A 12,670-nucleotide genomic window follows, 5' to 3' on the forward strand; every position below is an offset into this window, starting at 1 on the left:
TTTCTCTTTGTAATTATTTCTTTAGTTTAATTAACTTTTTGGTTGTTTGTGCAATATTATATATTTTAAATTATAATGCATCTCCCCAGAGTATTTTGTAGCCAGGGAAAGAAAAAAGGAAAACAAACAAACAAAAAAAAGATTCTAACAGCTGTTAGTTTTGTAATTAAAAAAGAAAGAAAAAAGAACTTTGTCCTGAACCTTTTCCAGACTTGCCGTTAACAGCATTAAAGAAATTCAACAGAAGCTGGAAGGTGTCTGGGGGTCCGTTCTTGTCCCCAACAGCAGTTGCCCTGGAGCCGGGGCGGGATGAACACAGTGCGCAGGGTGGCTTTCTGCTTGGAGCCTGGGGAAGGGGCAGGGATGGTGGAAGTTGGGGGGAAGTCTGGGTCCTGAGGAAACCCCTGGTCCTCATCTCAGACAGCTTAGACTTTGGGATGAGGCAGGGATAGGGCTCCCAACAGGCCTCTTACCAAGACAAGGAGTCAAGAGACCACTTCTGCATTCCCAACGCTTCTGCTTTTATTCGGAAAGGAAGTTGCAGCAACAGTGGCTCCAGCTGCTCTTGGTCATTTTTCTCCTCTCCTCCCCCTGTACATGTATGATTCTGGGGTCTGTTTTTAATTAACTTTAGTAAAACGCCTGTGTGCAAATCACTTGTTAGCTGTAATAAAAGGGAAGTCTGAATGAGACCCTGTGGTTCCACGAAGATATTTCAAGGGAAAGAGAGAGAGAAGGCCGGGGAAGGTGTAGGTAAGTTTTAGGACACAAGTAAACTTAAAGTGTAAAATATATATCACCATTTTAGAAGCGCATTTTTGGGTTTGCTTTCTCCCCCTGCTTTATTGGGGAGGACTTGCCGTTGCTTTTATCAAGTGCTTGCTAGCCATGGATGCCAACTAACTTCTTCGATTGAAGGCCGGAGGATCATGTCTGGTTCCAGGAGCCGCTTGAGCAGGTCCTGGCATTCGGCTGAGATGCCCAGATGAGTGGGGAAAGACACCCCCTTCTGCTGCTGCCACAGCATCTTGGGGATGTCTGTGTCGTCAAAAGGTAGGCTGGCACAGAGCATGACGTACAGGACCACGCCCATACTCCAGACGTCGCCCTTCTTGCTATCGTGAGGAATACCCTGCAGCACCTCGGGGGCGGCGTAGGCTGTGCTGCCGCAGAACGTCTGGCTCAGCTCTCGACGTGACTTGGGCAACACCTTAGCGAAGCCAAAGTCAGTCAGCTTCAGGTTGAAGCCCTGCAACAAGGCGTTCTCACACTTGAGGTCCCGGTGGGCCACACCACAGCCATGGCAGTAGCGGATGGCCTCGACCATTTGACGGAAGAGGGCCTTGGCCCGGCTCTCGGGAAGTGGCCCCCCGTTCAGCACACAGTCAAAGACGTCCCCGCCTTCAGCCAGCTCCATCACCAGGTAGATTTTCCCATCAGCAGACTCCAGCATCTCATACACCTGGATGATGTTCTTGTGGTCCAGGGTACGGACAATCTGGAGCTCCCGAGGCAGGAATCTCTGGATAAATTCTGAGGAAACAAAGAGAAAAGAGATGGGATCTCAAGTCCAGGAGGGCATAACCCTTCACTCCTTCCCCTCCTTCCAGTTTCTCCGCCCAGCATGTCTGGGTCTTGTGCCTTGGTTCCCATTAACAGTCTTAAATGTCTAGCTATTTGGACGTTGCAAAGAATGTTCACTGCTATTATTTTTGTAGTTGATATATTATTCAAAGGAACTACTCCAGGCCATCCTCAAGGACTGTTGTGAGCCACCTGTGAGACCATGGATATCAAAGTGCTTTGGGGATTTTTAGAAAAAAACACTGAATCTCAGTTATGAGGCCTGATTTGCCATCTCCTCACACCCCTGCCTCCTGACCCACGGTTCTTCCCATGAGCCCTGTCTTCCTTTTTCCCATCCTTAACTGCATTGGCAACAGCTCCTGCCCTCCACCAGCCCGGGCCATGGTCTCTCTGCCTGCCTCTGTCCCCCTCCTAGAACAGGGAAGGCCGGCAGGCTGGGCTTCTGGTTCTAAGGACCCTTCACTAACTGCCACTTAAATTTTGGGTTTTGGAGAGTGTGATGTTCCTGGACTCACAGCATCCTTTTGTTCCCCGCTGACCTCCACCAGAGCCACAAACTCTTGGGATTCCTTGGTTGCAGACTAAAGGGGAGGTGGGGATGTTCCTTCCCACTGGTGGAAGTGTCCACCCACCTCAACCAGCCCTCCCTTTCTCCAAAGGGGCCCCAGCTCACCTTCCGGCCCTCCCATCTTGTCTATAATTTTAATTGCCACTTTTGTTTGGTGTTTTTTGGAAAATGCTTCTTTGACTTTTGAGTAGGTCCCTTCCCCAATGGTCTTGCCCAGCTGGTACCCATTGGAGAGCAGAAAGTCCTCCATGCTGTCTAGCGCCTCCTTCCTGTCACCCTCTCAGCTCATGCTGCCTCTGTGAGGCAGCTCTACTCCACCATCGCCCTTGGCCTGCTCCTTTTCCCCCCAAGGACTTCATCCGCAGCCGTCCCCACGCTAGAACATTCTCCGTCTGGACACAGCAGCCACGGGTGGTGGGGAGGGAGAGGACCAGACATTTTAAAACTCCGGCCCAATTGTGATGTAAATGCTGTGTGACCCTTTGGCCAAAATGGGCAGAGCCCTTACCTGTCCTCACCATCACCACTACCAAATCCAGTATGGGCTAAGTCCCTGCTGCGCGCCCGCCCCCGCGCCAGGCAGGGAGTCGCAGCCCGCCCGGGGGCGCCCCGGGACGTCTGCGCGTCTCCAGGGATGACGGGCTCCTTTTCCTGGACGCCGCCTCCTGCGCCCGGATCGGACTGCGGGGAACCTGCCCGACCCAGTGCCGAGGCGCCATGGCAAAGGCCCTCCAGCCCGGGCTCGCTGCGGCGCGGAGTGCCGGGCAGCCCAAGACGGCTGGAGGTTCCCGACGGGAGGAACGGGCTCTGTGAGGTCAGCGCGCCGCGGCCCGGATCACAATGCAGCCCGCCCCCTCGACGCCCGGGCCGTGGCGCGCCGCAGACACCTGCCGGGCTCCGCCTGGACCGGAGCGTCCTCCCGCGGCCAGGGGTCGGGCAGCTGCTTCCAGCCTGGGACCGGCCTCGGCCTCCGGCAGGTGAGCAACGGCCCAGGGGGCGGGCGCGGGCGCGGGCAGGGGGCGCCCGGCGGCCCGGGAGCGGCCTGACCGCCACTGCCCGCGCAGAGCGCCCCGGGGCCTGGACATGAGTGCCCAGGAGCCCTCGCAGGGTCGGAGATTCCCCATTGAGGCCGGAGACTCCCCTGGCCTTGCCGCTGCCCCCGAGTCCCAGGACAGCCCGGAGCCGGTAGCCACGGAGCACAACCCGGTCAGGTGAGACCGGCGCCCTCCCGCGACCCCCTCCGCCGCCCCCGCCCTCTCCGCCGCGCGAAGCTCCCGGCGGCCCGAATCCACTTTCCCTCCCCAGGTCCCCGCCCCCGCGTCGGGGCCCCGCAGCCTCGCCGGAACCCCTTCGGCGGGGCCCGGGTGCACTCCCTGGGCGCGTTCCCAGCAGCATCGGCCGGGTCCCGCTTTCCCCAGGCCGCTTCGACGCTGCCCGGGCTGCCACTGCCTGACACTGTTGCACGTGCCCATTGACGTCTACCTGGCCATGGGCGGGAGCCCCCGGGCCCGCGCCACCTGAGGGCACCTGCGCACGGCGGCTCCCCGGGAGCCGAGCCGGGCGGGACGAGGCCCGCCGCGGGCCACCACGCTGAGGTCGCGCGCGCCGAGCACGAGACAATGATGCACATTTTAAAATAAAAGAATGATGCACATTTTAATAAAGCACAGCATAAACTGTTCTTTCCACTCCAGGCTGGCCGTGTATGTCTATCCCGTCGATCGGCCCGCAAATTGCTCTGCCCCATCCAATGGCACCTTCCTTTCGGCTGTCTCCTCCCTTTGACCTAGCCGTAGATGTCCGCCCTCCCAGTCCGCGCCAAGCCTTTCCCCCATTTCTTACTGGTCCTGACCCCTTCCAGGGCAACCTTACCCCCTGCCGTCGTCCTTCTCATCCCTCTCCTTGGTTCTCCATTGAAATTGGCATAGGTGTGCTGCGTTCTGGGGGTCCCGAGAAGCTCTGGACTGGAGAGGTTGGACAGACAACTTAGAATAAAGAGAATGGCCGCCCACACTAGGCCCATTTAATTCTCCCAAGATGGAATTAGATTTTGCTACCTGCTGTTCTGTGACCCTGGGCACCTCTGGCTTTGTTGGAGGGATTAGGGGTCTCCTAGGCCATCTAGAGCTTTGCTTTCTCCTAGGAGAGGTGGGACCAGAAAAAGATAGGGAAAGAAATCGTTTGAAAGACTTTGATTTCTGGGAGCCTGGGTGGCTCAGTCCGTTGAGCATCGGACTTTGGCTCAGGTCACGATCCCATAGCTTGCGGGTTCTAGACTCACATCAGGCTGTGCTGACAGCTTGGAGCCTGCTTCGGATTCTGTGTCTCCTTCTCTCTCTCTGCCCCTCCCCTGCTTGTGCTCTGTGTGTCTCTCAAAAATAAATAAACATTTAAAAAAGAAGAACTCTAGGGGCGCCTGGGTGGCGCAGTCGGTTAAGCGTCCGGCTTCAGCCAGGTCACAATCTCGCGGTCCGTGAGTTCGAGCCCCGCGTCAGGCTCTGGGCTGATGGCTCGGAGCCTGGAGCCTGCTTCCGATTCTGTGTCTCCCTCTCTCTCTGCCCCTCCCCCGTTCATGCTCTCTCTCTGTCCCCAAAATAAATAAACGTTGAAAAAAAAAAAAAAAAAAAAAGAAGAACTCTAGGAACCACAGCAATTTTTTTTTAAAGAAAGACTTTGATTTCTCATTTCTATTTTATAGGTGAGGGAACTGAGCCTTGAGAGACTTTCCCAGGGTTCCCCCAGATGATAGGTGGATAGGCTAGCACACTCCTCAGTATCCTCTGACTTAATACTCTAAAATTTACATCCATGGGGAGGGTGGGGGGAAGAGGGGGTCCGTGACCCAAGGCTGCCTGGAAGTGTGACATTGAACTGAACAAGTATTTTCCACTTTCCAATTTTGTTTTAATGAGCCTGGATTATTTTAATATTGGAAAAAATATACATAACCCAAAAGTCAGGTTCAGTCTCCTGCCCCCTGAAATCAAAGTACAAATGACTTAACACCCTTACTCCACATGGGGTAGAAGTCCCAGTCCTCCCTAGAGCACTTCAGAATTCCACAGTCACCCAAAAGGACCACCATTGTCGATCTCCACACAATTTCTCTCCCAGGCAGTCCCAAATGTAGGAGACTTATTACAAGAGAACAGGATGTCAGTATATTACACACCTGAAACTAAGTACACTGTAGGTTAACTAACTGGAATTTAAATTAAAACTTTAAAAAAAATGTAAATACATTATTATTTTTTGAAATTTAATTTATTTTGAGAGAGAGAGAGAGCACAGATGGAACAGAGAGAGAGCGGGAGAGAGAGAATCCCAAACAGGCTCTGCACCAACCAGCACAGAACCCGATGCGGAGTTCGAACCCATGAACCATGATGAGATCATGACCTGAGCCAAAGTCGGATGCTTAATGGACTGAGCCACCCAGGTGCCCCTAAAAAAGATATACATTAGAAAAAATAATAGTAATAAGGAGGAGAGAATGTTTGCCAAGAAAGGGTCTACTTCGAAGTGAGGACTTTAGACTTGACCATCCACTGCCTGGTCCTTCAAACACCCTAGTTCTTAAAAGCCCTTCCATGCCTCTCTTTCTCTTTCACCCACCAGGAGAATCCTTGGCTTCAGGCCACAGTGCTGGTTTCACTCTCCCCTTTATTCCTCTCCTCCTCCACCCTTAATTCCTAGAGAGCCCCCAGGGCTCTCAATACTCTCTATTAAGTGGAGTAATCCAGCTGTTTCCATCCCCAACAAACTCCAGGCAGGCCCTACTCAGCCTAACAACCGGGCTGCGGCTCTGCAGAAAAAGGGCCTTCTTCCCTGGAAACAGTACGCCTCCTCCTTAGGAGGCCACTGTAAGTTTAGAGAGAAAAAAATTATTGTCCTCTGTATTGATAAGGTCTCTCCTTTGCAGGCAACTAAAGTTAACTTATGCCAAAAAAGAATGGATTGTTTCAAGTGGCTGGGGAAGGATATAAGCTTTCCACATACCTAAGCTTAAAGGAAGAACTGTAGGAACCAGGATGTTGGCTGGGCCCACTAGGACTGCCCCCTTTTGTTCCTCTCTAATCCCTGATTATCTCCTCTGGGCAGGAAACATGGCTGCTGCTGTTTGGAAATCTGCAATTGGAAGAGAGAGTGCTTTCTCCCAGTCTCAGTTTACCTGACCTTGGGAAGGGCAATGATTGGCCCTTCTTAAATCACATGCACACTCCTTTGGCCAGTTACCATTATCAGGGAAATGGGAGATTATAACTGATGAGCTGGGCCAGCCATGAGCCTACCCTGGAGTTAGAAGCATGGCCGGCCAGGTGACTGAGAGCATCACCAGAAAATAATGGGCAGAGATGGAGAAAAATTCCAGGAGCAGAGAGAGCTTATGCAAAGATCAGGTATACCTGGAGGAAAAGAAGCCTGAAAAGAAGAGATAGAGAGTGGCGGGAGCCAGGGTGACAACTCCGTTCTGTGACATTGAGGAGCCTTGGACAGTGTGACCAGGAGTCAGGCCACCGGGTTCTAGCTCAGGCCCTGCCCCTCACTCGGCCAATACAAATCTACCAGCCAGGCCTGTGCAGGGCACTGGGGATTCAGAGTGAACTTGAAGGACACAGATACTGGCCCTTTTGGAACTCACATAGCCTAGCAGGTGGAAAGCCTCACTCAGGCAAGTCCCTTCTTCACTGGCTTAAAAAAAAAAAAAAAAAGAAAGAAAGAAAGAAAGCAGGTGGGGAGTGCCTGGCTGGCTCGGTCACTCTTGATCTTGGGGTTGTAAGTTCAAGCCCCACGCTGAGTGTAGAGATTATTTAAATAAATAAATAAACTTTAATTTTACCAAAAAGACACCAACGGATCTCTATGGACTTTGCCAGCCCCAAGACGCTAAATCCTTCCTATTTTCCCTTCTCCCGTCTTCTCAATCCTCCTTTCCTTTAAAAAAGATTTGCTGGGGCGCCTGGGTGGCTCAGGTCAAGATCTCACTGTCCGTGGGTTCAAGCCCCGCATCGGGCTCTATGCTGACTGCTCAGAGCCTGGAGCCTGTTTCAGATTCTGTGTCTCCCTCTCTCTCTGGCCCTTCCCCGTTCATGCTCTGTCTCTCTCTGTCTCAAAAATAAATAAATGTTAAAAAAATAAAAATAAATAAAAATAAAAAAGATTTGCTGCCAGCCACCCCTCATATATGAGTGATGCAAAGATTTCAAACACATACATTGCAGATGGGCCAGACCCTGGGGCTGGTTAGCTCCGCTAGGTGGAGGGAACTTCTCTGGCAAAGGCCTGGAGGCAGGAAAGCAGACGGTGAGTTCCAGGAAGTCAGTTCAGTCAGCTTCTAGCAACACCTACCTCTCTGGGCTACACCAGGTGCCTAGAACCAGGCTTGATTCTGACAGATTCCTGGCCCTTGCAGAGTTCAGAATTCAGGGGATCCAGTGATGAGTTAACAGAAGACAAGCTGGATCAAGGAGGCCTTGAATTTGAGCTTTTTTTCTGTAGCTGACAAGGGAGCATGACAGGTTCCATCCTGAGTCACTTCCCTCTCCTATTTCTCTTCTTTTCCATCCTGTTCTCTGTTTCTTCCTCCCTGACCTCCCTGCCCCGCCCCCCGCCCCACCGCCTCCAGAAAAGCCACTGGCCTAAATTCTAGTCTTAGAGTTGAGTCTTGACTCTGCCATTTACTAGCTGTGCAAACTGAGGCTAGTTACTTAGCCTTTCAGAGTCTCCATTTCCAAATCTGTAAAATGGGGTTAATGACACCTGCTGGAAGGTTTCACGCATGTACAGCACCAGGCAGGAACCTCTGGCACAGGTAGCACTTGAGCAAGAGAGGCTGCTGCTGCTGCTGCTGCCCCTACCTCTGGCTCCAAGGGGCAGCAGAGAGCCAAGCCAGTCATGTCCCCAGGGGCTGGGCCATGTCCAGCCTTGGAGAGGACTGGGGAATCCCTTTTCGCTTTCCTCTGCCAACTTCCCAGCAGTTCTGCTCATGAACTTAGGAACTTGGTCGGGGGACATTTCCAGGGGAATCCCCAGGTGGAAAAGGGAGAGCTGCCTCCTTCACCCTCGAGGGTAAAGCCGTCCCTAGACCCCAAAGCAGTACCCCGAGAGATTCCAACTTTATTCTCTGGGCCCAAGGAATAGGGAGGCATCTGGGGAAAGGGGCATGCTCGAATCACTGCTTCCCCTGACTCGCCTCTCAGGCACCCTATTAGCTAGCCCCTCCCTAAAGGAACCCCTTTTAGAAGGAGGGGGCGAAGTACAGATGGACCCCCAGGTTACCATGGAGATGGCAGGGAAAAGGTTGCTGTATCGTCATGGCAACAATTGACGTCAGAACTACCATTTCCCGTTGCTTGATATGGGGGAGAGGGGGGCAGCCACCCCAACCACAAGCAAATACCCCACAAAGCCTCCTCCCCTTACTGAGCCAGGGGGTCGACAGGCTTAATATAGCACAGAGTTAAAAGCAGTGTCTGATGTCAGTCAAACTTTGGTTCAAATCCTCATTCTGCCTCGTGTTAGCTGTGGGAATTTGAGCAAGTTCCTTAAGCTCTGGAAGTCTCATTGTACAAGGGGGATGAAGGAGTTATGTGCCTCCAAGGGTTACTGTGAGGACTGCATGGGATCACGCAGGTAATGGGCATTCGGCCATCTCGTGGTTGGTGCACCCTGACATTAGGGGCTGTTGAGTCTCAGGTACCCATTAATGGATGTGGCACTTCAGATATAGAAGCACAGCCCCTAGAGAGCCTAGAGAGGATTTCCGAGGACTGGGCCCCTGCGTCCGAGCATCTCAGCATTGGGGGGTCTCAAGGTGGAGCAGAGACAGTGGAATTTCCAGACTCTGAGGAAACCCCAGATGCCACTTTCCTGAAACCCCATCACATCCGGACTCTGACCCAACTTCCCCTTTCTCCTCCCCTCTGCCTCCTCCGAGGCCTTCTCAGCAGCCTTCTACCTCTTGGGCCTCGATCTGGTCTTCGAGAGAAAAGGACGGACGAAGGCACATGGAAAGCACTAGACACGCCTCAGCAATTCACATAACGCTCTTCCCACCTTTCAGCACGCTGTTCCTTCTGCCTGGAATAGCCTCCCTCCCAACCCCACTTACCCTTCAGACATCCACCAATTGTCACTTCTCAAGGAAGCCTCCTCTGACCACCTGTCCTTCCCCTCTCATAGCACCTGCTTATCTGTTCCTTGATGCCTGACGAATGTCTGTTTTCCCCCATCACACTGTGGACTCACTGAGGGCAGGGGCTGTGTCGTGTTCATCCTGACATCCCAGGGGCCTAGAATGGCCAGGCTCAGGAGTTTGTAGGATGTCTGCAGATTAGACTAGCTAGTGAATGCTCGGTAAGTCCATAGGGGAGAGGCCCCAGTGCTGTGTGGAGAAGGAACAGAACCAGCTAGGAGACCCAGAATGGTTCCCCCAGTGAATCTCAGATGAGCAGCCGTTACCCAGGCAAGGACATGGAGGTGGGAAATGTCCCCGGCACTGTGATTGGTGCATGCCAAGGGTGAGCTTGGTGCTGAAGACACTGTCCAGAGGGACGTACTCATGTTTTGGAAATACAACGCTGGCTGCTTTGTGGGGAACAGGCCACATAAAGGGATAGAGAGTAGCAACAGGGAGACGAGTCAGGAGGCTGCCATGTCCTCCCAGGTGAAAGGCAACGGTGTTGGACCAGGCATTCATTAGCAATGGAAATAGAAGCAATGGGATTTTTTAAATGCGAGGGCCCCCGGGTGGCTCAGTCATTAGGCATCTGACTCTTGACTTCAGCTCAGGTCATGATCTCACAGTTTGTGAGTTCGAGCCCATCAGGGTCTGCACTGACAGCCTGCTCAAGATTCTCTCCTTTCTCAAAATAAATACATAAGCTTGAACATAAAATAAAATGTTCGGGAGAGGACAGGATTTCATAGCTGCTTAAATATGAAAGAGAGAAGAGCCTAGAAAAAAAAAAACAGATTTTTGGTCCTGGCGACCAAGAAAATGACCAAGCTAAGGAACATAGGAGGGAAGGCAGGTATGGGGCATGTTTCCTGTGAGGTGGGGCACCTGGGGGGAGGGGGAGGGGGAGGGGGAGGGGGAAGGGATGTCCAGGAGACAGGTGTAGGGCAGAGAAGACAGATCAGAGCTGAAAGAGAGAAGTGAGTCTCTGACATGGGTGGACACCCAAGGCATGGGAACCAATGAGATCCCCTTGGGACCTGATTAGGCAGTAAGCAAAGGATGAGAAATTTGCCATGTGGCAGCAACCAGTAAGACGGCAAGAAAATCAAGAGTGCACAGTGTCCAGAAAAACAAGAACACGAAAGTATTTCAAGTAGGAGGGAGTATTTGTATTGAAGTCAGCCACTGCTAAAGGGTCAAGTCAGATAAAGACTCACGAGCATCCCTCGAATTTAGCAACAAGAAGGTCAGTGGTGACCTTGACGAGCGAGCGTTCCTGGGGAATGGTGGGGGAGGAAGCCAGATTGCAGGGGCTGAGTGAGGAAGTGGAAACAGCGTGTGTACACAACTCTTTCAAGAATGTTGGCTGTGAAGGGGAGCTGGAGAAGGACATGGGGTTGAAGGAGGGCTTTCTTCTTTTTCAAAGATAGGAAAGACTAGAGCCTGTTTGTTTGCTGCTGGGAAGGAGCCATCAGGGAGGGAGAGGTTGGAGATGGAGAAAAGAGGAAGGGATAAAGGCAGGGAAGATTCCCTAAGGGAGGAAAAATCCCCAAATATGGCTGCACAGTTGGGGGGCAAGTCAGGGCCTGTACTGGGCCCTGGGGGCTCGGAACAGCTGCCCACTCTCCCCAGCAGCCAGTGTGAGTCACTGGGGGGGAAATAGCCCAAACTGGCAGTGTGGGAAAGGGAGCTGGGCCAGCACGTTCCTCAGGATCCCCAGGGGGTCGGGGAGCAGGGCCCAGCCTGGGCTCTGAGCCCTGAGCTCTGAGCCCTGAACCCCATGCTCTGACCAGAACAAGGGCACAGAGGAGCTGCCTCACCCTTTGGAGGGGCACGCAGAGTAGTATGAGGCCTGGGTTTTTCTTTTGGCTTTTTTTCTGCCACTCTCTGAACCTCAGTTTCCCCTCCCAAAAGAGTGTGTTAGACCAGATCGAGAGCTTTTAACTTTTTGGGGGGAGGCGGGGGGGGTGGGGAGATGCTGTCACAGATCCTTTCTAAATTCTTCCCAGAAATATATGTGTATTTGGAACTTTGAGACAGTTTAGGGGGTCCTGGATCCCCAGAAGTTCACTCATAGAATGTCTCCAGATAAGAACCCTGAACTAGTGTTGGTTGAGGAGCCTTCTGCCTCTGATATTTGAAAGTGCCCTGGAGCAAGGGAAAAGGCTCTCATAAGGGTCATGGGAGGCAGAGGTAGAGGACTCAAGCCTGGGAGCAGGGCCACGTTTTGAGGTGCGGGTTCTGCCTGAGCATGCCATCAGGGGTCTGCCTGGGTGGCATGGGCACAGTTTAACTGGCAGCTGACCTTACTGCCATCCGCCCCCTCTTGCTGCCTCTGCCCTTCTGTCCTCGGTCCTGGGGGGGATGGGGTGGGGAGGAGCGTCTCGGGAGATCCTGGGTATCTGGTGCCTGGCCCCCTCCCACCAAAGCAGCTGGTGAAGTCAGACCATAGACCAGACCCCACCCGCCCGAGGGGGCTGGTGCTGCCCCCACCCTGCTCTGCCAGCTGACGCCTCCTGCTAAAAACAGCCGTCCCGGGGGGAATATGGGCTTTCAGGCCTCCCCCTCCACCCCCGGCAGGTATTTAAGAGGCCGAAGCAGGGCCAGGCGGGCTGGACGCCATGCTATTCACCGAGACTGCCCACTTCGTAGTGAATTTTCTTCTGTCCCGGTGAGGGGGCCCCGGGGAGGGCGCTGGCGGGATAAAGGGGTCTGGTCCCGCAGCCGGGGGAGGAGGCGTCCAGGCCTGAGTGCCCCGATGCAACCCCTCCAATGTCCCTCCCCGTCCCTCTAAAGTGTCGACCAAGAGTGACTCTGACCCACGCCCCGCCGCGTCTGATCCGAGGCGGCTCCCTTCTCCTCGCCCGTCGTGCTCTGGGGTGACTGCCGCCCCGTTTCCCCCCGCAGACGGCCCCGGGCCACGCCCCCGCACCGCCTGGACCAGGAGTTGTGTTTCTGGGGCTGCCGGGGCCCGGCCTTGCCGGCGCCTGCCTCCCGCCGCAGCCTGGGCGACTACTGGCTGAGCCCGCAGCGTCGCCGCCCGCCGGGCGCCGCCTGGCGCTGGCCAGCGCGGAACCTGCTGCTGCTGCCGGGGACCACAGGCCTGGCAGACGTACCCTCGGCGCGCTGGCCCAGCTGCTACAGCGCGCGCCCGCGCCTCACGTGAGCGCGCGGGGCGGGGCCGAGGCCCTGGAGGGGTGGGGCGGGGGCGGGGGGCGGGTGGGAGGTGGGGCCTGAGCGAAGGAGCGGATCCCCAGAGCCCAGGGCCTGTCAGGGGTTGGATAGGCTGGGCTTGACGGTGCCTGGGAGCGGGAGGAGGGGGCGGCACTGAGTCG

General features: G+C 54.3%; 2 protein-coding genes across 3 annotated transcripts; one reads left to right on the plus strand and one right to left on the minus strand.

Moving 5' to 3' along the window:
• Position 1: 1 nt before the first annotated feature.
• On the plus strand, positions 2–3,820 carry FAM229A (family with sequence similarity 229 member A). 2 transcript variants are annotated; one of them, XM_047086051.1, is made up of 3 exons: positions 2–3,132; positions 3,220–3,366; positions 3,574–3,820. In XM_047086051.1, exons 1-3 carry the CDS (start codon positions 2,996–2,998, stop codon positions 3,674–3,676), a joined length of 387 nt encoding a protein of 128 aa, XP_046942007.1. In that variant the 5' UTR covers positions 2–2,995; the 3' UTR covers positions 3,677–3,820. The 2 variants fall into 2 exon arrangements, with proteins under 2 accessions (XP_046942007.1, XP_046942006.1); XM_047086050.1 differs by having other exon boundaries at positions 3,461–3,667.
• TSSK3 (testis specific serine kinase 3) lies at positions 872–2,405 on the minus strand. Its single transcript, XM_047086052.1, has 2 exons — positions 2,261–2,405; positions 872–1,533 (listed from the first exon to the last, which is right to left on the minus strand). Exons 1-2 carry the CDS (start codon positions 2,403–2,405, stop codon positions 872–874), a joined length of 807 nt encoding a protein of 268 aa, XP_046942008.1.
• Positions 3,821–12,670: the final 8,850 nt, after the last annotated feature.

Source organism: Lynx rufus, unplaced genomic scaffold, assembly GCF_022079265.1.
Source record: "Lynx rufus isolate CCGP_SWC_20201006 ecotype Redwood Valley unplaced genomic scaffold, mLynRuf1.p SCAF_2, whole genome shotgun sequence".
NCBI lineage: Eukaryota > Metazoa > Chordata > Mammalia > Carnivora > Felidae > Lynx > Lynx rufus.

What these genes read in the sequence shown, in the direction of transcription:
- TSSK3 (XM_047086052.1), bottom strand. Translation starts at nt 2,405, where the DNA reads ATGGAGGACTTTCTGCTCTCCAATGGGTACCAGCTGGGCAAGACCATT. An exon ending in CAAGATGGGAGGGCCGGAAG is followed by an intron (nt 1,534 to 2,260) that starts GTGAGCTGGGGC and finishes TTGTTTCCTCAG; the next exon opens with AATTTATCCAGAGATTCCTG.
- FAM229A (XM_047086050.1), top strand. Translation starts at nt 2,996, where the DNA reads ATGCAGCCCGCCCCCTCGACGCCCGGGCCGTGGCGCGCCGCAGACACC. An exon ending in CCGGCCTCGGCCTCCGGCAG is followed by an intron (nt 3,133 to 3,219) that starts GTGAGCAACGGC and finishes CTGCCCGCGCAG; the next exon opens with AGCGCCCCGGGGCCTGGACA. An exon ending in ACGGAGCACAACCCGGTCAG is followed by an intron (nt 3,367 to 3,460) that starts GTGAGACCGGCG and finishes TTCCCTCCCCAG; the next exon opens with GTCCCCGCCCCCGCGTCGGG.